This window comes from Danio rerio, chromosome 21, assembly GCF_052040795.2.
Source record: "Danio rerio strain M-AB ecotype USA chromosome 21, GRCz13ab, whole genome shotgun sequence".
Lineage (NCBI taxonomy): Eukaryota > Metazoa > Chordata > Actinopteri > Cypriniformes > Danionidae > Danio > Danio rerio.
The window spans coordinates 45,204,387-45,228,408 of record NC_141041.1 but is presented as its reverse complement, the minus strand read 5'-3'; the positions used below and the strand labels follow the sequence as shown (position 1 = coordinate 45,228,408).

The 24,022-nt window shown below is 37.7% G+C and overlaps 1 protein-coding gene across 2 annotated transcripts in view; it reads left to right on the top strand.

The window, feature by feature from the left end:
• The window catches only part of nup98 (nucleoporin 98 and 96 precursor), a 44,696-nt gene extending 21,937 nt beyond the window's left edge, over nt 1-22,759 (top strand). For both annotated transcript variants that reach the window (XM_087300331.1, NM_200685.2), the window contains 13 exon segments: nt 663-887; nt 1,029-1,155; nt 4,196-4,613; nt 6,435-6,667; nt 8,271-8,540; nt 8,638-8,795; nt 8,901-9,041; nt 12,075-12,229; nt 12,332-12,553; nt 12,659-12,900; nt 17,326-17,480; nt 17,577-17,688; nt 21,377-22,759. In XM_087300331.1, coding sequence (XP_087156457.1) covers nt 663-887; nt 1,029-1,155; nt 4,196-4,613; nt 6,435-6,667; nt 8,271-8,540; nt 8,638-8,795; nt 8,901-9,041; nt 12,075-12,229; nt 12,332-12,553; nt 12,659-12,900; nt 17,326-17,480; nt 17,577-17,688; nt 21,377-21,579 — 2,661 coding nt within the window. In that variant the 3' untranslated portion in view covers nt 21,580-22,759.
• The last annotated feature ends 1,263 nt before the right edge of the window (nt 22,760-24,022 follow it).

Here is a 24,022-nt window from a genome sequence, read left to right as displayed (position 1 = left end):
ACACATTTTAAATATTGAAAGTTTACATAAAAAAAAGGAGAGCAGGCTTTTATCTAATATTTATAGTTTAAACAGCTTGTTCTTTGCAGTTGGAATTGGCAGCTGCTTTGATTTTAAAGGCTTGATCTTTAACTTGCAGTGGAATATTGTTCAGATTTTCTTCCAGAAAAATACTTTGGGTTGAAAGAATGATAAAGGGTGTTTCTTAATGTGTTTTAATGAAATACTTTGAATGGAATGCAGATAAGCAATGTTTCTTTATATTAGCCAAATTATGAAGCATATTTGTATATTTATATAGGGGTTTGCGTGACCAGGTGTATTCTAGTTTTATTTTTTACAGGTGATTGAGAGATTATACGAGAATGTTTTACTTCGAAGTGTGATAGTGGAAAATTGTATGAATGTGTGTGAATTTATTTGAGATTTCCATGTATTTCTTTGACAAATAAAATTATAATAAAGCTGAAATGTTTGTCAGGACGTTTTATGGGTACATGATGCTTCCATAGCAGTGTTTTTGATACTTTATTACTATTCAAAAGTAGTTCTCATGTCTGATACAGATGGGAAAAGCATCAGTTGTAAGATGATGCAGCACTGTACTCTGCACTCAGATCAAGAATGAACAGCTGACTTGATCTCTTTGTGTGCATGTATAGAGTACTGCGGTTCTTGAGCTCCTCAGCCGTGTGTCGGAGTTGGACAGTGACATGGCTGACATTACTCAAGAGCACCCGGTCGAGAGTATTTTGGACGATGAGGATGGAGAAAGAACTTCTTTCGAAGAGAACAAACTGAGATCCGAGACCCCTGCTGAGAACGAGCCCGTGTCTGCATCCAGCCAAATCGCTTCCTCTATGGGCATCAACCCTCATACTTTACAGGTAGCGTGCATGTGTGTGTGTGTGTGTGTGTGTGTGTGTGTGTGTGTGTGTGTGTGTGTGTGTGTAATCAGGTCACTGATTGCAAAAAAAGAAGTTGCATGTCTTGTCATTTATTAAAATGTTGATTTGTGTTTCATACAGATTATGAAGGCCTCTCTGTTTGCAGACGATGATGAGTGTGACATGTTTCAAGAGCATGTTTCTTCAAAGCTCATTCAAGATGTGGCTTCAACCAAACTTTTGCTTTCTGGAGCTGGTCGGCCATCAAGTATGACAGTGCTTCAGTTTATGCATTATATTGGGTAGAAGTTTGGAACAAACAAGTAACAATATTTGTCAACTGTTACAGCTTAAAGCCATCTGATTTAAATCGCTTTATGAATTTTTTTTTTTATAGGAGTCATAAGATTTTTAGAAAATGATCTTGCTGTAGGATTCTGCCAGTATCAAATTTTGTTGAAGCTTTTATCATGATATATGGTATTTTCAGGATAAAAGACCTTAACCTGCATAAAAGATCACATTAAACTCTGCGACCCGGTGCCGGGTCCGTGACGTCATCGACTTTCACTTTCAGATTTAAAGGGCTAGCGTTGCATCAGACCCCCGTAAGTGGTGTCGTTTGAAAGTTTAGAATCTATATTTTATGCACATATGCATCACTTTTGTTTTTATTCTACTGTATAAAAGTTATTAACACTTAAATACACAGTATTTTGGATACCTGAGCTCGGTATTTTACATTGGTTCATTTTCATATTTTTCATATGGCACATGTACAAGTTATAGCTCAAATGAAAGCTCTTGCCGGTGCTCATACAGTTCTACCATTCTTTTTACTAAATTATTCACATGCCAAACAGTTGTTGAATGAATTGTGGTGTTTTCATGGCGCAGAAATGTAAACAATACATTTATGATCACTAAGCAGCCCCAGATAGCACAGACAGCTGTCATCTCTTACCTTATGATGTGCCCTTCAGGGCCATTCTCCTCTGTTTTTGAGGTGATGTGCATAAGTAAACCTTTTATATGTCTGATGTGGTCCAAACACAGTGAATTATGTTTGATCAAACAAAATAGTGAAATATGAAAACAAGGATCGGTCTCTGTGGCTTGTACAGCACCTCTCATCAGTTGGAATGCAATAACTTTTGCATAGATTATGGTAGAGACCCCCCCATGATTACAGACGTGTGCAGGAACCACCAAAATTAATTACAGCACGCTAGACCACACAGAACCTAAAAGGTACACTTTCAAATTTGAGTTTATAAAAAAAATACAAAAAGCGCCTCTTTTTTTTTTTAAAAAGTGTTTATTATAACACAGACAACATATACAGTTATTTTAAACACGTTCAATAGTGTTTTATGAAAATTCAAAGGGTTTTCTTTAAAATGATACCAAATTTTTGCATTTACACCTCTTTATGTGGATTTGGGAAGCTTTTAAATTTGGGTAGGCAAAATCCAGGCGGAAATCCCCAAATAGCAGCAGAGTTTAAGTGGTTAATGTCTATAATAACCTGAAAATATTTGATGTATTGCTTTTATTGTATATACATGTTCAGAGTGAGCAAATGTTACTTAAAATAAAGTCTCATTCGTAAACATTATTTAATGCATTAAAGTTAACAGTGAAAAATGGTCCTATTATAGTTGTCAAACTAAACAAATACAACAGACTTTCTGCGTTTAACAAAACCTTTTTTGGACATTAACAAAGAAATAAACTTTACCTAAGACTAATAAATGGCCGGGCTGCACGCTGGCGCAGTGGGTAGCACCATTACCTCACAGCAAGAAGGTCGCTGAGTCAGTTGGTGTTTCTTTGTGGAGTTTGCATGTTCTCCCTGTTCACGTGGGTTTCCTCCGGGTGCTCCGCTTTCCCCCACAAGTCCAAAGACATGCAGTATAGGTGAATTGGGAAGGCTAAATTGTCCGTAGTGAATGTCTGTGGATGTTTCCCAGTGATGGGTTGCAGCTGGAAGGGCATCCGCTGCGTAAAACACATGCTGGATAAAGTTGCGATCACTGGACTTTTCTCCCCATAGACTTCCATTCATACGCACGCAAGTTTCGCAGATCGCTGTGTTGGCAAGTTCAAGCTTGGTGAACTCTGACCTGCGAAATCACATCACTTGACTGCGTGAGACCACGCATCGTCTTGTTTAATCCCGCCCCTTTTCGCTGCTGCCGTACGACAGAATTTCGCAAGCTCAAACTCTAGTGTGATCGCAGCTTTAGTTGGTGGTTCTTTCCTCTGTGGCAACCCCAGATTAAAAAAAGGGACTAAGTTGAAAAGAAAATGAATGAATAATAAATGCCCTATAGTTAATTTAACTAAACTAAATGATCCAGATTAACATGTGAATATGTTAATGTTTGAAAATCAATGACCTATTTATTTAATCTTTAAACATTTAGTGCAGTGATGAACATCCACTGCAAATACAACAATCGGAGCATTCTTCAGTGGCAGAATCTCTAAATCTTTAAGCAAAGCTTTGGTTAATATCAGTACAGTGCACGCCCATTATCACAATATATTGAATTATTGAAGGTCTAATTTGCTGATTTGGTGCTTAATCATTAATATTGTTAAAATATGGGCACTCTTTTACCATTAAAGGTTCTTATTGTTGAAAGGGTCCACTGCTTAATATTTTTGTAGTTTCTTTTTGGATGAGTAGTAAAATTAAAACAATGGCATTCATTTAAAATCTCTTTCAGGCCTCTATCGCTACTATTGATCAATTTAATGCATCCATGCTATAAACATTTTCAACCACCTAAAATCTTAACCCACAGTATTAAATAGTAATATATCACTATTTCGACAATTAGGTTTCAACTGATAAAAAGAAATGTCACGCTTTATTTTGATGGTCCGTTTGTTGAATTTAGGTTACATCGCAACTAATTCTCATTAGATTATAAGTAAACTATTAGGTAAGGGTTAGTGTAAGTTGTCATGTACTTGCAAAGTCTCTTATAGTCAGTTAAGTGTCTGTTGAAGAAGCAGTATTAGCAGATGTTAAGCAGACTGTCTACTAATACTCAAAAGGACCATCAAAATAAAGTGTTACTAAAAGAAATGCCTTAAAATGGCTAATCTGCAGATTTGAATAATATCTAAAGTACTATGTGACACTGAATGTTGAAGTAGTTCAACTGGCAACACAGATATATATTACTTGTTAAACTATATCAATATGTATTATAATTTATTGTCATAATTTAGTTTGAATCATTTTCCTCATGATGGTGTAAAACCTGTCTGAAATTATGCTTTTTCCATTATAGTTGGAGCCCTTTTGCAAAACAAATTTACTTCAGGAGGAGGCCTCTTTTCCCAGTTGCCAGAGGTTCCTTTTAGTGGAATATCTCAGAAGTTGAACAAGTCACTGGCATCAGAAGCTCCATGGCCATCATTGGGTCCATCTTTTCTTCTCCCGCCCCCTCCTCCAGAACCTACTCTTCGCACTGTAGGGGCCCGCAGGCTTGGGGGACCTGTGCCTCTGGAGGCCTCTATAACTCTAGGCAAAGGTCGCCTGCTTATGGACGCAGCTCTGTTCAGAGGCCGGTCTTTCAGAGTGGGCTGGGGCCCCAACTGGACTCTTGTGCACAGTGGAGATCAACTCAGTGTCACACACCCCGTGAAGGAGCCGGCAGCAGAGAACCTGGGGTTTGGATTCTTACCCAAACCAACCAAAACCAAACCGTAAGTTTAGCTGCTCCATACTTTATGTACCTATTTTGAACCTGACTTCATCCATTTGTTTAAATTTTTTTATTTTGTTTGCAAACTAGTGCATATTAAATTAAATCATGCATTAACTTAATATTCTAATCTATTCTGATATATGCTAATTCAATAATTGAATGCAAATGATCATTTCCATGTTTAAACACAACGTTTTAGAAATATTGTAATGTACAAATATTCACTTTTTTCTTGATGTGTACAAAATCAATCAACTTATAAAATGTAAAGGATATAAATTATAATATAATATTATAATATAAACTATTGATTTGCAGTGTTTTGCATTTAAGGTTTATTTTAGCCCAAAAATGTATATTACCTAATGTACTCTCCCTCATGAGTGTTTTTTTTTCAGCATTTATGAGATCCTTCCTTTTAAAACAAAAAGAAGATATTTTGAAGAATGCTGGTTGGTGGAACTCAGGGCTTTATATTAACACCCGCCAAATGCGGGTAGATTTCAGCTTTGGCAGGTTAGACAGTCAATCCCACTAACCACTTTGACTGGTTGAAAGTTATTTTTAAATTATAGTTTTCTTAAAAGCAGGGTTCGACAATATAAGGATGACCCAATATGCGTGCAAATGTGATCTTAGAATCGAGAAGTAAAATAATTGTGATCACGCGAGCAGAAGAAAGCACTAGAATACTGAATGAGAGGATGATCACTCGCGCTAACAGCTGATGTGATGCGTGCGACTTTTTAAAACGCGTGCGCCCTCTCGAACCGTGAAGCAACCGTCTGGAACAGGTTCTGGAAACGCAATCGGTTCTCTTTCAAATAAACTAGACAAAAAGTGATGAACATGCATCCTCACAGTCCTGATGCTTTTAGGAGCTCAATGTTTATTTTTGTATTCAGCACCGGTTGCTTTCACTTTGAACAGATTATTAAATGGCCTAAAGTTAACCGTGTGCATGTGATCATCCTTTCATTATCACACACGGTATGTTTCACCTGCTTTCATTTGCTTACAGTTTTATTTGCTTTTATTTTTGTTAAAATGGTTTAATTATTATTATTTTTTTTTACAACATTTATTTAATGGGAGATGAACTCTCCATTTATGTGCAGTCAACTGGTGATCCGAGAGATCTTTATCCAGGACAGATTACTGTGCATATTTTTGATACATGACAATAGTTATATTTTAAAAGTCAATTGCTTTTCTTTCTTTTTTAAGAAATGTTTTGTTAAATAAAAAGTATAGTATACAGCTAATTTTTGCTTGTTTTGAAACATTAAAAATTTGGGGCTAAGAAATAATTATTGTTTCGTGTGGTTATAGAGATAGATTTGGAACATTGTTAATTTTGAGTTCTAAAAACTAATTGCAATATAACACTATGAAACCATGATCTATTTGCTCATACTCTTTTACTTAACACACAAAAAGTGAAATAAATGAGGGATGGAGACTTAACACAAAATTTAAATCAAGTAATTTTAGCATGTCAACATCAAATTAATGCATAAAAAATATATTTTCCCAACAACAAAATTGTTGCCGGTGATTAAAAAAAGTTAATGTAAACCCCTGGTGGTACTCATTGACTTCCATATCAGCACAAACAAAATCTATGGAAGTCAATGTGTACCAGCTACCAGCATTTTTCAAAGTATCGTCTGTTGTGTTCAACAGAAAAATTATACTTAAATAGGTTTTACACAAATTAAGGGTGAGTAAAGGATGACAGAATTGAACTTTTTTTGTGTAAAATATTTCTTTTAACATGGCAGAAGTAATTTTTTTTAATATTTTTGTATCACACCAGGATCACTGAAAGTCCCTTTAAAGTGCGTGTGGAGCAGGTGGTCGGTCTGGAGCCCAAGCAGTCATCAGAGAGCCTTTCTTTGTACCTCAGGCCACTGGAGATCGGTCTGAAGCACAGCACCATCAACACAGAGGAGCCCTGTCCCTTCATCCAGCCAGCAGGAGGAGTGGACGCTCTGCATGGCTACGCAGAGTGGATTGTAGAGGTCAACAAAGATATTGGAGGAAGTGATGGTATGCATTTTTTTATTGTTGTTTTTTTTGTGCTTTTCTTAGGACGACCGATAAATCGTAAGAAAAATGATTTTATGTGTGTGTGTGTGTTGCCATTTTAAAGCTTTAGGTGCAAAAGTTTGTTTTGAGAGGGAAATTGGTATTTTTATTATGACCATAGTTAAATGGCAATACTTCTCATTGTAAATGTTACAGAAGATTTTAGATTAATGTAAATGCTGTTCTATTAAACCTCATAAAAAGAATCATGTAAAAAATCTTGTTTGTTTTTCACCAAATCATCCATGTTAGAATGATTTTTCTGAAAGATCATGTGACCGTAAAGACTTAAAGGGCCATGAAACCCCCTCGTTTCAGCACACCTCTACTTTGGAAAAAGTCAGAAAAGTGGGCGTGTCCAGCTCTGTTTAGGGGGGAGTATCGGAGGAACTAAAGAGGGATGGTGTGGGAGTGTCTATTTAGGCACGCGCTGAGGAACTGCTCCAAGCGTGTATTTTTCATGCAATGTTTGATACCGCACGGCGAATGAGAGAAAAAACCCTCGGCATTTCCCGGAAACTTAGACACACACGGCAGGTAGCGTCAGAAAGCCGCGTGTGTTATTCAGGTCACAAAATGCGGTGAAAATCCTACACGAGGTTAAAGTTAGGTTGTAGTGCTAACATGTTTACACTCGGTGCAATAGTTAACTTAGTTCGATACGAACAAACTGAATAAACAAAGAGCACTGGTCGCTCACTTACCAAATCTGTAGAGACAGGACAATCACCAGCAACTAGAGCCGCGTCTTTATTAAGAGGAGACTACAACCGAATGCGGATCTCAGCGTTTGCAGATGAGAACAGCTCTCGGGTAAACATTGTTCCTCCTTAGACATGCAAGTTATTGTTGTCGAGCGTCGCGTACACTGTTAATCCACACGTGACTCCAGCTGCGCTCTCACAGAGAGAAAATGAAAACGAAACTTAACTATAAAAGCAACACTTCACGCTTGTTTTGCCAATACAACGTGGCGTCTCTGTCGTCTATACACTGTGACAGTAATGAATATTAATGAAGTTGCACAATAGAGCGCGCTGATTGGTTTGAACCAAGCTTTACTCATGCATTAATGCAGCACACTCTGAGACGTAATAAGACTCACTCTGGCACAAACGTCCAGTCTGCACGCTGGAATACACGCTATTATCTCATAGCCGTGACGCAGCTTCAAAAATTCATTTCAAACCGTTAGTACGAATTTGCTTGAAATAACGAAAAAACAACCAATTTACACTTTTTAGTGAAATATAGGTGTCCTAATAGTGTTTTTAGCTGTGTGGGACACATATACGACTGTCAACAGCTCAAAAAACGTGTTTTGGTGTTTCGTGTCCCTTTAAGGATGCTTAAAATGCAGCGATTTTAACATGTAAAATATACTAACTTGTGTGTTTTATTTTGTGTTGTTATTCATTTTGTTATTGTCTTGACTATTAATGATATTAGTGTTGTAATCATTTATGTATGTGTTATACATGTATGTATGTATGTATGTGTATGGACTTGTGTGTAGATTGATAGTTTAAACACCTGATTCTTATTTGACTATTTCTCACATCAGCTGGCCTGGCGCATTGGAAGCAAGTCTGGACTTTGTGTGCTGCTCTTTGGGGTCGATTGGGTGACCGTGACCTGGACACTGAGCAATATTCAGACTACCAGCAGCAGCTCGAGAGGCGGAGGAGCTTCTCACACTGGCTGTCTGATTGCGCGGCCAACTGCATCGAGGAGGAGGTGGGCCGAGCGCTTCAGCGCAGCCATGCAGAGGCCGTATTCAGTTACCTCACTGGCCACTGCATCAGCAAGGCCTGCAAATTGTCCCAGAAGAGTGGTGAGTGCACACTTTGTTTCCAGTGATGCCTAATGCGTCGTAGTGATTTGTACAACAGTTTGTAATAAAGGTTGGTTGTGTTTCTGTGCGTGTATAGGGGACCATCGGCTTTCTCTGATGCTGTCCCAGGCTGTGGGCTCTCAGTTTTGTCGTGATCTGTTAGCTCTGCAGCTCACAGACTGGAACAGGATGCAGACAGACTCCTTCATCGAGGAGGAGAGGCTACGAATATTTGCTTTGCTTGCAGGCAAACCAGTAAGTACATCAAATACCAGATGATGTAGATGTATGTTTTAGATGTAATGTGTTTGTTGACTATTGTTATGCATTTTTTTGTATATACTTTTGTTTTTAATGAAGGTGTGGCAGTCTACAGACTGTTGTATAAACGTGTGCTCAGAGCTGGACTGGAAGCGGTGTGTTGCTGTTCATCTGTGGTACATGCTGCCTCCCACTGCCTCTGTAGCTGATGCTCTCACCAAATACGAAACAGCGTTTCAGGTGCGTTTCTGTTATAGCAGGTTTGAACTTTTTAGGTATTTAATTACATCACTGATGTGGGTGAAATGCATCACATATTTACTTTTGCAAATCACAAAAAGTCAGAACAAATGCATCAACAATGTCGGAAAACTTTACAGACTTTACATAAAGTGACACATTCTTCACTTTGGCCCCGTTTACACTACCAGCTAAATGTGACCCAATTCCGATTTTTTGCTTGTATGTGACACAGATTGGATCTGTTCTATGACCGTGTAAACACGAAAAAAACACATGCTTTCAGATATTCAGAGATCGGTTTCAGGCCTCCTTCATTCATTCATTTTCTTGTCGGCTCACTCCCTTTATTAATCCGGGGTCACCACAGCGGAATGAACCGCCAACTTTATCCAGCAAGTTTTTTTTTTACGCAGCGGATGCCCTTCCAGCCGCAACCCATTTCTGGGAAACATTCACACATGCACTCATACACTACAGACAATTTAGCCTACCCAATTCACCTGTACCGCATGTCTTTGGACTGTGGGGGAAACCGGAGCACCCAGAGGGAAACCCACGCGAAGGCAGGGAGAACATACAAACTCCACACAGAAAAGCCAACTGAGCCAAGGTTCGAACCAGCAACCTTCTTGCTGTGAGGCGACAGCACTACCTACTGCGCCACTGCCTCGCCCGGCCTTCTTCATATGTGGAAATAAATCAGATATTGATCGGATATGTGACAATGTGACTGACCAGACCTGAGATCTCTCTGATACCCACAAATTCCTCTGAATGGTAAAGGACATCATAAAGCATATAAACCATAAGCCCAAGCTACAGTGACGGCCCTTTCCCACCTCCTTCGCCTTAAAATTTTTTTAAAGTTGGGCGAACTTCGTGTTGTAACTTTTGCTTTTTGTCACTATTAATACACATAGAATAACTTTATTCTGTCCAACACCAGTGCGCACACAAAGGCTACATCAACTACACACACGCATCAGGGCCTTACCATTACATAAACTACGTGGGGTAAATCTGGACTAAACCATTCACTGCTTATACTACACTTTGCATATTTCGCGGAGCTAAAAACAAGACCATTTCTTCCATCATGGCTAGTGTGGCACAGATGCTGGAACCCGCCTTTATGCATGCATGACATCGTAAATTGTATGGCAAATGTAAATGCATGAATTGGATATGGGTCACAATTAAAACAACGTGTAAACAAACAGGCAAACAAATCAGATATAGGCAACAAATCGGAATTGGGCATCATCAAGACCTGACATTGTAAAAACTGAGGCCATGAGCTCCTTAAAAGACAACATCTTGGGGCTTTTTGACCCAGTGGCATAATTTTGGTTTTGAAAAAGGTTGCTGTCACAGACATAATAAAAGCTGTGCAATATATAAAAAAATTATCTTTTTAGTAGTATACGCAATATTCATATCAAAGTTAAGTTTGCTGTATCTGTGAAATGAGAATTGATCACAGATATGCAACAGTGATGCTCTTTGAGCAGAACAGTGATATAATTATATAATGTGCCTGTTCATGATTATACTAGATTTCTCATTGTTTATAGAGCGTAAGATCTGGCTGGGCCTAAATAAGTCCATTGCATGTATGAATAAAATTATAATAAATGAGGAAAACCATGGTTTTTCTTTATTGCGTCCTTTTTGGAATTTTTTTTCAACTTCTAAAAAAGTACTTAACTGCCCCTCTACAATCAGAATAAAATAAAACTTTGACTGACGATTTACATTTAAGGTGTGTGAAACTAGTTGAACATCCTTCAAGAGCCACACATCCACACTTTGCTCTGTGGCTCATCATAAACCTGCCTTTTCTGTCTGAGGGCTGTTATGCACACTCGTGCATAAAATGCATGAAGCAGAAATGAAAAGCACTGGTTTATCCGTGCAGCACCTCTAAGTTACAAAAAATACCCCCAACTAAGGGGGTACTCACACTATGTACCGTTGCCTCGAACCAGGCCAAAGCACCCTTGTCCCCCCTCCCGTCTCCCCCGACGGCCCGCACTTACACTACAATCGGGCCTGGGCACGCTTACATCATCAATGCTGCGCTGTTCAGTAAGTGCTCTCGCTCAGCACAGTTGACATTTTTCTAGTTATATAGTTTAAGTCGTTTGATATGCAGTGACATGCAGTCAAATATTTTGCCAAACAGTCCTTAGGGATGCGGTGACAGTCAGATATTTTGCCGAACAGATCCGCCACTTTTGGCGCTCATAAACAATCATAAAGTCCTCTTGCTGCAGGAATGAGGAGGTTTGCTGAAGGTGCGCAGCTGTTGTGCGGTGAGGGTTTTGCGTATTTAATAAACTAGGACAGTTTGTGTTCATTGAACAGTAAGATTGATTAATAAATCCATATGAAACAGTCCCTTAAAAGTCACGTCAAGCTTTCAGTTTCGGGCTTTAGCGCGTTTTGCACTCACACTACAAGCGTACCGCGCCAAAGCCCAAGTGAACTGCGCTCAGGCGATCCGGGAAACGGGCCTGGGCACAGTTTGAATACCTTAGTGTGAGTAGGCCCTAATTAGATACGCAAGTAATGAAAAGTCTCCGTAATAATTTTATTCGAGTTTTATTTATGCATTTTTTTATTCGGTTTTTTAAAAAAATACATTTAAAACAAATGAATCGAAGTTAAAAATAATAGATTTCAGATGGAATGATTAGGCTTTTTTAACTTTTAAAATTCATTTTTGTTGTTGATAAATGGAATGTTTTCCTAAAAAAATAATTAGTTTCTTTCAGTCACTGAAATTAAGGGCTTTTAGAGACTAAAAGAGGAAAAAAATATCAAATTGGATTATTGTTTTTGAAGAAATTGGTCTACTTGTAATAGAATTATGTACCATTACAGCATGCCAGAGCAGATTAAATGTGCCAAAGCTCATTTTCAGAACTTTCTTGAGAGATTCTTCTGATTTTTATCAAATGTGTAATTATCTTGAAAATAAATTATAAATACATAAATGCCATATTAACTGAACTTGTGTTTTTCTAGGGTTCAGAGGAAGTGAAAAGGTATGCTGGCCCTCCTTTACCTCCGTATATAGATGAACTGGAGTTGTTGGGTTTGGATGAAGACATGGATGAGATCGAATCCAAAAAGCCACTCTACGACATCTGCTTCCACCTGCTCAAACTTTACAGCGACAGGTTTGTAACTGTTGATTCTTTTTTTTGTTCACCATATGTTTGCATCAACATGACTGTAATTACATGACTGTAATTGTGTCCTCTTGACCCTGTTCCCCTCAGGCACTACAGCCTTCAACAGCTGCTTGATCCCAGCACAGTGACCGCCGATCATTTGGACTATCGGCTGAGCTGGCACCTCTGGAGTGTGCTGCAGGCTCTCAACTACAACCACCTGGCCACCTCATGCCAGGGCCTGCTGCATGCCAGCTATGCTGCTCAGCTAGAGAGTGCGGGATTATGGGAAATGGCCATCTTTGTGTTGCTGCACATCACAGACTCTGGGTAAGTGTGTTCTTATCAGAGTACTCCGTTAGTTGGGTTTTATATCATGGTGTATTATGTAAATTTATATGTGGGGTTGGGGTTTTTTTGTGACCGTTTTTGCAGACGTAGAGAGAGTGCAGTAAGGGAAATGCTTAGCTTACATTGCTCCCTCGAGGAGACGGAAGAGTCGATGGAGAAGGAGCAGTTTCTTACAGAAAAGCTGCTGATCCCCATCCAGTGGATCCATCAAGCCAAGGCCATCCGTGCCTGCAGAGAGGGAGATAAACATAGAGAAGCCTTGCACCTTTACAAGGCTGGCCACTGGAACCACTGCCATCGACTGGTCATCCAGCACCTCGCCTCAGGTTTGAATGAGCTAATAACACGCATGCTTTTAATTTCTCCAAAATGTATGTCAACAACATTTTAATTTTGGCTATATGGTCACAATGCGCTTTTTATATCACATTGAATTCAGTTTGCATGCATATGAATGTGCAAGATGTGAAGATGGTTCGTTGGTTTCGAACATAATAATAGAATATTATAGACCTTTTTCATTGCTGCTGCATGGAGGGCGCCATAGCGACCAGCGTCTTCAGGTAGAATGCTAAAAACTTCTGTTTACAGCGTGTACAACTGGTAATTTGCGCTCCGAAAATGGGTTTCAATTACGTTTTTAATGGATAACAGAGTGTTTTTGTGACACACAACTTAGTAATGCCGTTATAAACAGTCACGTGGTTCAAGCGCGTCAGAAATACGAGAAAAACGTTCTCCTTGTTCACGTGTCTGCCGTCAGAAATACAGTGTGTGTGTGTGTGCGTTCCCGGCCTGTCAGCTGTTAGCTCAGCGGCTTTTTAACACATACACACACACGCACACACACAGAGAGAGAGAGAGCAAACCAGAGTACTAGGGGTGTCACGATTTCTATTTTTAATCTAAATCGATCGAAATTTATGCTCAATTTCAATTATCGAATCAAAAAATAGAATCGTCGATGCTGCCACGCCCCCATGTCACGTCAGCTTGGCTTGCCAAGCGGGAAAATAACAGGCTTGTTGAAGTGCTTGCTGAACTGCAGATACAGGAGACCCGTCGACAGAACTTAAACCCTCTTCCCTTTCAATAAAGTCGCCGGTGTGTAAGCATTTTGGATTTCCAGTGAGTTATGTTGACAACGTTCGTGTTGTCGACAAAAAAAACACAGTTTTCCAAGCTCTGCTATGTACGTATTACGTACTGTTAGTCCGATAGACAACACCGGCATAGCGATCCTCCGCCCGCCCCCGTTGCAAATCCGCTTGCGAAAATTACACACTCAGGCTCTGTTTACACTGTCTTTGTCTTTAAATGGCATTTTAGAACGACAACGATTTGACATCCACAGTGGCGTGTAGCATTTCTGAGCAGCCCTCCTTCCTCTCTACCTCTGAAAATGCACATCACGTGACCACACAGACACAGACGCACACAGCCATGTGCTCGAGACAGCAGGTCCAGGCAGTCAGAGGACTGCTTCAATCTTTCACTCACTTGTACTTAGTCATTTTAGCGAACACCTCAGATACTGTTGGCTGGTTCCTGTTGGTTGTGCGTCTTTTTTACCGACGCCATTATAACGACACAGATCACTGCCTATTCACGAGTCCCGCAGAAAAAGTGATTGACAGGTGGTAATTATGTGTGTAACTTACCTTTATTCATTTACTGTATGATTTGTTTATGGGTAAAACAAAGACCATGCAGGTCAGGTAGTTTAAACGGTAGGCTACAAATAATTATTTGGTCATTAAATAATTAATTATTCATAATCGAATCGAATCGTGCCTTTAGAATCGAAAATGTAATCGAATCGAGGATTTGGAGGACCGTGACACCCTTACAGAGTACTGGCATGAAACTTAACAGGTATGAAAGTCGTGCAATTTACAAAAATTACCAATAAAAGTCTGTTATTGATACTCTGCTGGCTGATTTGCTGTTCATTCTAACCGCGAGCTGTTTGCTTTATTTCGTGTGTTGTTTTTACCACGGTTTGTGTTTTTCTGTCATTTCGAAATGACACTTGCTTATATTTTCACTTTGTCACAGTTATTAAATCAGTGTGTCAGTGGCACAGTACTGGCTGCCTCACAATGCCTCACAGCAGCTGTTTTCCATCCTATTAGATTGCATTTCTTTAAATGATCAGTCCAGGAGATGGTGCTAATGGACAACAGTATTAGTTTAACGAGGATAAAAGCAGGTAAAATAGATTAAAACTATTGTTTCAAAGCTGTCCAAATGTGACTATTTACACGCATCAGCTGCTAAACACTTAATTCAGTTTTTGTTCTGCACTGTGCATTTGTGCAAGAGTGTTTTCAACCAAAATTATGAAACTATATACATTATGCTTGTTTGTTTACACAAAAATGTTGTTTTTGAGATGGAAAAACTGAAAAGCACTTTTAAATCAGACGTTTTTGAAAGCGCTGTCAATGTTGTGTCCATGTAAGAACCCAAAATGTCTTTAAAAATGATCATACAAGTCTGTAGTATGAATTTAGGGGAGTGTAGATTAAAGTAAAGCACAAACACGCACTACACGTGTATTTCCTGACACTTCGCCACCAAAGTGTGGATTACTTCAATACAAGCAAAAGCTGAGACCCTTCTTACACACACAGAAAATCATACATATACGCTGGTACCAAGCCACCACTCTCCCCTACAGGTACTGTTTAATAACAAGGTGATGGCGCCAACTATTTTGCTAGCATACATGATTGAGCATTTTTGACCATTTGTGTAACACAGATTCTTTTTCAAATGTAGTCCTGTAGGCTGGAATCTTTTTCAAAACACAAGGGAAAAACGTTTTTGTTCTTGGCTGCATTCTTGTCTTGTAAATGTAGTCTAACTGTGCGTTCACACAGAAAGCGGTGAGAGCGTCCAAGGTCGCTCTGGCCACTCTGGCGACAACGCTGTCTGCCTTCAGCTCCGGTGGTGAGAGCGTCAAAATTCGTTACATTGCAGGGTTCAACGCTAAAGATTTTTTCTACTGGTCTGATCGGGCCAGTGGTTCAGATTTTTACTTGCCCTGCCAAAATTTTCACTGGTCCCACCAAAAAAAGAAAGGGAAGTTAATAGCTATTTTTTAGATACATATTTTAAATAATGTGTCAAAAATAAAGCCTGTCAATCTAGAATTTTAATACGTAAATAAAATTGTTATGCAAACAAAAATAGCAGTATGGAAAATGTGGAGGTATTTTATTGCGGTTTGAAATTATTTAACAAAGGGTGGCTGACTTGTCAAACTGACGGTAAACTGTGCAACTGTGTTTTTTTTTTTTGTTGTTGCGTTGTTCACATGTAAATTTCTGCTTCCAAGATGTTAGAAACAGATATTTTCTTTTAGCCTTAGAATTTGATGTTGCCACCAGGTTGCCATTTCTTCGCTGTACTGGTTGTTACCAGGTTACGGAAAAAAATAGAATTCTCAGTCAGAAAAGAGGAACCGGAAAGCAATATGGTGTTTACGACATCACAGAGAAGGTAGTGTTTAAAGACTTAAAAGCACAAACTTAAAATGCACGCAATTGATAAATAGTCACAGACAAATTAAATGTTAGTGACAAGGCAGCACTGTCCCAGTCGGGCCAGTAATGATCCGGTCTACTGTCCCAATTGTCTGTCACGCTGGCCTTGGGCCACCGGGCAGTCCTTATTGTTGAGCCCTGCATTGATCTCGTATTTAAAGGAGCTGTTGCAGCATATCAGTAACATTCCTTCATAAAACATGCTTTCTAGTGTGAAAATGTTGCACGCTTCTTATCAAATTCAGTTAACAATGGAAGATCAAGTTGCACGTGGTGTGACTTTGCTCCACTTAATTATCCAATGTGTCCATGTGTCTGAAATAATTGTGAAGCTGCAATACTGTTTCTTACTATCGCATGAGATTTCTGCCTTTTTAAATATATATAGCATTAATGCACATCAGTAACGTATCAGTTAATATAAATTCCTCTAAGAAAACGTTGTAAATAATTGAAAATCCGGCGACTGCAATTATCAAACACTTGAGAACAACTGTGGTCAAAACCAAAGTTCACAGGACTTTGTTCGCTGAACTCCTCTGAAGCGGTGGACTTCTTCATTTTGATTGCTTGCTGCCAAACCGCGTCATAGCTCATTACCATAAAGTTGAATTGATTTCAACTCTCCTCGATGCCCACACCGGCGAAGACGCGCCTACTTGCTCCTTGCCGATTATCGCTGCCGGCTCTCATTGAAAATGAATGACTTCCGGCTACTTTGACGCTCTTGCCGCTTTCGGTGTGAACATACTGTTAGTGCGCACAAATGATTAAATGAGTCTGCTTTTCTATTGCACTGCCAAATACACGCACTGATTTCTTTGTAAACCCATACGTTTTAATATTTAATTATTAATTTATTATTAATTATTTTAGCTATGTTCCACACTAAAGACAAACATGAAAATGAACTGTAAACCTTTCTTTCAGTTTAATGTTTTGCCATTTTTTAAAATAATGTGGACATAATAAAAGTCCTAAATCTGCAACGGTTTGTATTGTTTGATTCTTAAAACTGGTTGTTTCTATGTTAAGAGGTTTGACTTGTGTGTACTTTTTAAAAGTCATTTGAAATAGAATTTATGACTAAGCTGGAACTTAGAAGGAATGTATTAATTTTTCTGCTTGAATCCATCTTTAAACATTAATAGCATGTGTGGGATGAATCTTACCTAACCTTGAGTGTTTTTCCTCCATCAGACTGCATCATTAACGATAATCATAAGTACCTCCTGGATTTCCTAGAGGGTTTGGCAGTGCCAGAGCGCAGTGTTCAGATTCAGGGCTGGGATACGTCTGGAAGGGTCTTCCTTGATTACATCCATGTTATTCAAACGCTGCAAGACATCCAGCAGGTATCCTGTGGCACTGAAAATATTCATCTTAATTGGAACTGGAATATTTAAAACAAAAAAAGTCCTAACATAATTGCTTTTTGCTTCTTTCTATAGATGGAAAGCCCAGGTTATGAGCTGGAGCGACTGCATACAGAGGTGACATCTCTCTGCAATAGAATAGTGCTTCTCCCCTGTTCCAAAGCTAAAGACAAACTTGCCCAATCAGGTATCAATATTTTTAACTGCACTTTGAGAATTTAAGTGTTAACTGATGCATTTTTGGAGTATGATGCGCACACTTTTACTTCAATGTTGTCACATCATTGATCAGCTTTTGAAAATTATACATTGATCATCTGTGTTAACTACAAAATTGTGAATTTATTTATTTATTTTTGTTTTTTTGAGAGAGAAGGTGACCTCATGTACATGTGTATTATGCATTATAGGCAGGTGTGAGTACCTGCTAACAAAAACAACCAGTGGCATACTACAAGTCTAATTGCAGAGGCTTAGTGTTTCTTTACAAGGTGGCACCTACTGGCCTGAAATGCTTAATAAAGGGGTTATAGTTGTTTTGGTTATTAAGTTTTATATACTTTATTGACATGCAAATATTCATTTAGTGTGTGAATAAGTCAATATCAGTTATTTATTTGTCTTGGTCAATGTGAGTTTTGTATTATTTGGCGTTTGTAGCCTAGGGCTGGTTGATTGTTGAAATGACATCGTAAACATAATGGTTTATACCTGTAATTGTCATGCACATCTTGTCAGGGAAGCACTGTTGTGTTTTCAGTAGTATATCTCCAAAAGACAGAGGTTTTTAGTGCTAAAACTCTAAACATGATAAACCTCAGGAAATCCCCTTAGAGGTTGCATTGAAAACAGAAGTGCTTTCATTTATTCAGCATGACTAATTATCATACGACTACAGGATTATCTGCACAAGGATTTATTTCAAACACTCCACTAAAGTTATGAATAAAAACAAGTAATTGATTTTATTGATTATCTCAATTTGACCAATCAAATTGGGCTTTACTATCTTTATCCCCATCCCTCCTGTATATGATGTGCTGCTATTGGCTAGAGGGGCTCAAAGGTAAACCCAGAGCTGAAAATTAATACTTGCAGTGGGATTCGAGATGAGAGGAAAGGGACAACAGCCAATCAGAGTCATAACATCTGCTCAGAATATCGTTGGCACCTTGACAGTGTATTAGTCTGAATTAGAATTAATTAGACCTGTAAGAACTTCTTTCACCTGGTTGTTTTGCTCTTCAGTGTTTGGACTCTCAGTAGTGATTTTAAAGCACACTGAACTGAGCTAAACTGAACTGAACTTAAACACTAAAAACTGAACTACTCTGTTCCAATTTACTATGACCATTTATGTGAAGCTGCTTTGACACAATCTACATTGTAAAAGCGCTATACAAATAAAGCTGAATTGGATTGAATTATTTTAATATCATAAAGTAAATAAATGGTTTAAAATCCTAGCTTATAAAAATATTAATCTTCCAGGGAAATCACAATACTTTACAATATAATTTATCTCATATTTTTCCAGTATGTTGCACCATGTTGCTCGATTGGACAATTTTCCGCCCATTTGAAAGTAAAACATACTCTAATAGTAATCTACACAACTATAAGTGCAGTGTGTGGGTGAGAGGGGGACAGTGTTTCGATGCGATTCGGTTGTGTTGTGGTTCTGTGATTGCTGGTGTTGTTTGCTGTATGGTTAACAATTATGACATTTAAAGTAATTTGGTAAATTAATAAAGTTTAAATAAAATATTAATCTAATATTTTATGCGCTTTTATTTCTGCATTTGTCTGGGTTTTGGACCGCTTTTGGGATGGAAAAAGGCCGCTATATCTGGCAACATTGATCGTGTAGCCCTATCCGCTTGTTAAGTCTTGACATGTCAGTGATGTGTAGAATACTGTTTCCAGGTCCAAGCTGCCACTCATTTTAAGTGAGGAAATATTAGTTTCAGATCACTTTTTAGTCTAATCACACATTAAAGTGATTTTCATATAAATTCATAGCGTACACAACATCCTCTGGGCTTACTGCATCACAAATATCAAAATTGCAACAATTTATTAAAAATGAATTACTTTCTGGTCATCTGATACTTGGTGTGTGTGTCTGTCTGTCTGTCTGTCAAGATTTTCGAAAGTATTACATCTCTTTCTAAACATATTATTATTATTATTATTATTATTATTATTATTATATTTTATTAGATTGTTTAGATTAGATTATATTTTAAATATTATTTATTTAGACTATTTGATGGGTCTCATACAGTTTAATATGGCGCTTGGACCCGGAAGCCACTTCGCGTGACGTCAAGCTTAACAAGTGGATTGTGTGGTAAATGCTGCTCTATCCGAAAGCACACGCTGGAACTTTATTGGCTGCTTTACTGACAAAATGCAAGGTCCAGTCTAAAAAATTTTTTGGTCCAAAAACATGAACAGACAGAAAATTTTCCAGAATGTTTAAGAAACGATTTTAAAAAAAGTGGCATTTTCTAGTTATTACAAACGAAACCTTATGAAGTTTGTTTTTCTTACTTTAGAAATACATGTTATGATGTTTTATACTTCCAAAATAAATTTTGTCTACATCCACCATTCCCTGAGCAAGTTATAGCAATTTATTTCAATGTTATTCCAAGGCGTTTTTCAATGGGAACCGACAATGTATTTGCCCAAAAGTTCTGGGAATGAACTAAACAGAAATTAGTTTTTACAAAATAACAGAACACTGAAGCAAATTTGACTTTTTCCAAATAATATATTTTTAGTTACCATAAACAACACCACTTACAATAAACAAATAAAAAATAAGAAAATAATAAATAATGCGTCAAAGTCCAAATAAAGATGGTGCAAATCCTCAGTAAAAAAATAGATATAAATATTTACTATACTATAAATAGTTACATAACGAAACTAGATTCAATATGGACCACCCTTAGGTTTTATGTGCCAGCATGGATATGGTTGTCTGTGGATATGGATATGGTTGTCTGCAATGCAGACAAACAGCCCCACCTTCATTTGCGTCCTTTGAAAACGGCAAGAGCAGCACTTCGTCTTTGCTGTGTCACTGTTTTGTCATGTTTCTGTGCTGCTGTGCATGCAAAAGTACTTAGTATGAGAATTATTTCATGCAAAACTTTTTTTTTTTTTGCGTTTTATTTAGCCGCGCGTAAATGTACAGCCTATCTCTCATTCCGTGTTGTTCAAAAAGCTGATTGTTGGTACACTTAGCGAAACCTATGCTTATTGGTTGAGAGAGAGCGAGTTTGAACCAATCTGGGCATGGAGGAGGGACAATGCATCAATGTATCATGTCTGGTTTGTCCGGAGAGACAAGTGACGAGCGTTCCTTTGTCAAAATTTGATGACGTAACCACACTGATTCCGCAGCCTCTGAATGTAATGACTGTGAATGAGTCCGTGAATGTAATGTGTTACATCGCTGGAAAGCTGAGATTTTCTTCTTTATGCCAATCTTTGGATTGTATGGATCGGATCAGCGGATCAAAAGTTATTAAACATTTAAGAGCAATACTTATTTTTAGCTGCGGACTGCTGTCTCTGTCTTTAAGGGTTAAATGACTGAAATAATGGACTTGTGATGTATTCAAGACCTGAAAAATTCATACACCTCTTAGAAAGTTTGTCAAACTATCAGAAACAAGCATAGAACAACTCCTCCAGTATAAAAAGCAAAATGTTGCGGCAAAGTTAATTTATACAAATTTCATAAATGAATGGCACCAGTGATACAATTTCTCAATGCTTTAAACCTTGGCGTAAGAATATGAATCTACACAATTTTAAACCATTTTTAACCAATGGTCTATTTTGCCTTCTACTTTTAGAGATGGCCAAACGTGTGGCTAACATCCTCCGGGTGGTCCTGAGTCTCCAGCAGGGTGGTGAAGGCACCCCAGATTCCCGATACATCCCTCTTTGTCAGCTTGCTTCACACATTGGACGTCTGCCCATGCCTGAGGACTATGCTTTGGAGGAGCTGCGCAGCCTTACTAACTCATACATGCAAGAGTATGTGATCAGTCACTGAATAGCAAGATAAGAGTTTCTCAATCAGTTGCGCTGAAGTAACACGAGTCTTGAGTGAGTCGACCTTGCGCCCTCCTGTTATATATGGCTGTTTCAGGCCGTGGTTGAACTTTTGAGGCATATTTAGGCACAAAACATGTGAATAAAGCATTCCCTTGTGTTTTTTTTTCCTCCAAATTTTGTTTTGTAGTCATAGACATGATCTGTATGAATGTCTTTAATAATTAAAGTATCTTTTTGAATACACCTGTTCATTTAGTCTACCTGGGGACATTGAGAACTTTACATTTTTGTCTGCTATGTTACAAAGTTCAATTGTGAAGTATCAATTTGGTCTGTTCAACTTGGTCTATGTAACTTGTGTTCCGACCCTACTTTGTACTCCGGCCACAAAACATTTCATATAGACATAACAAATGGGAATGGGTTCCTTTGACCAGTCCTGTCACTCATAGTGTTTTAAATCTTAAAGTAAGCGTGTGTACATCTTTTGTAAGTACAGTATTTTTATTGTTCCCATGGACTGCCTCGGTCTATAAGTTGCTAGCGTGCTTCTGTGGGTGTAATGATAAAGATTACTCAACTTGGCTTGTTAGAAGGTTTGATCTTTTTTTTTGAGGAGATTAAGCGTTTATTTAAAATGACACCAAAAATATATGACAACGTTAAAATGTAAACGTGTGGGCGTATCTCTATTTTTGTAGGGTTTTCTGGAAAACCTTATTGCAGAAGGTTTGCCCAGTGTAAAACTAAATAAATTTAGTGCTATTGGTCAAAGACATTGACAGAAATCTATTTTGAGCTTTCTAAAGTGTTAAATATGAGACTGGCAATTCTTATAAACCTTTAATCAAAGTCAACCTGACAGCTCTTCTGAGTAGGATTGGGTTTCGCTGATGTAATTACATTACAGCATTGTGTGAAGCCTTCATCCTCTCAGGTTTTTTTTTTTTTTTGGTAAGTGCTACAAATGCTTTGGCCATTAGTAACGTGCTTGTTTCTTGTAATGTTTATTTTCTGAAAACATTGTAAACATTAAACTTGGTTTATGACAGATTGTGCTTCAGATGATTAAGGTTTCGCTCTATGAATGGATGCGTGTTTGTGGCTGTCTGATTATTGCTGTGCATGAATGTGCTCAATTCTTTTATAAACCATGAATAAAGTACTTTAATTTCTAAGAAGTCTCAGTGTATATTGTAAAATGCTTTCAATTTTTTTCTTTTTTTTTATAGATGCAGAATGAAGGAATTACCAGTCTTATCCTTTAATTTAACTATTGCATTTTACAGGGTTCATACAGTCATGGAAAACCTGGTAAAGTCATGGAATTTTGACATGGCATTTTCCAGGCCTGGAAAAGTTTTTGAAAAACAGAAGTTTTGGAAATTAGTTTATCAAATATCTGTGTACTTGAATTAGGGCTGCGCGATATTAGAGAAATCTGACATTACCATGTTTTGTATTTCTATAATGCATATTGCGATGTGAATTCAATATCACCAGGAGACTTAACAGGGTTTATTTGGATTGATTGGGGGATTTTGTAGAGGATCTCAAATCTCGAACAAAATATAACATTACAAGCATAGAAAAATGAAATATAAATAAAAGATAAAAATGAATTTTAGTTTTCAGGTATTCACTGTTCGGGTACAGATAGTGAATAACCAACACTGCATAGTCTTCATTGTAGATTATTTAATCTTTATTAAAGTTACAAAGAAATTTCTTGTGGCCCGATGTTTTAAACTCTGAAATATTGAAGTGTTCACACAGTCACAGACCTTAAAGGGACAGTTTACTCAAAGATTAAAATGTACTCACTGTTTACGCTCACTTCACGTGTTTCAATACTATATAGGAGGTAATAAATTAGATTATTTTTCTGTCCATTTTAAAAAAGAAAACTCAATGTTTGAAACATTTTTGAAGGGTGTAATGCGTTGGGTATACATTATTTTTGGGTGAACCTTCCCTTTAAAAATGCATACAGATGATAAACCTTTATCCATTATATTAAACTATCCCAACATTGCATATCCTGCGATACGAGTATTGCAGATGCACACATTGCGATATCGATGCTGAAACCATATATTGTGCAGCCCTAACTTGGATATAGGTTAGCTGTCTTGTCTAAGCTTTATCAAAATCAATTTTACATAGATTAAAAAATTTAAACAAAATAGATTGTTGCGTGTTCTATGATATGCTGTCATACATTTGAACGTTTTTTTTATTTATTTTTTATTATTACCCATGTATATGTAGACATTATATAAAACATTACATCATGAAAATGTACTTGAAAGTTCTGAAAAAGTCATGGAAAACTCATGGAAATTAAGTAGTAAAGATGTAATGTCTGTTTTTCTCATATTTTAATAAAAAAAAAATTTAAAAGAACGGAGGATTAATACACTGCTGAGCTATTACATAAT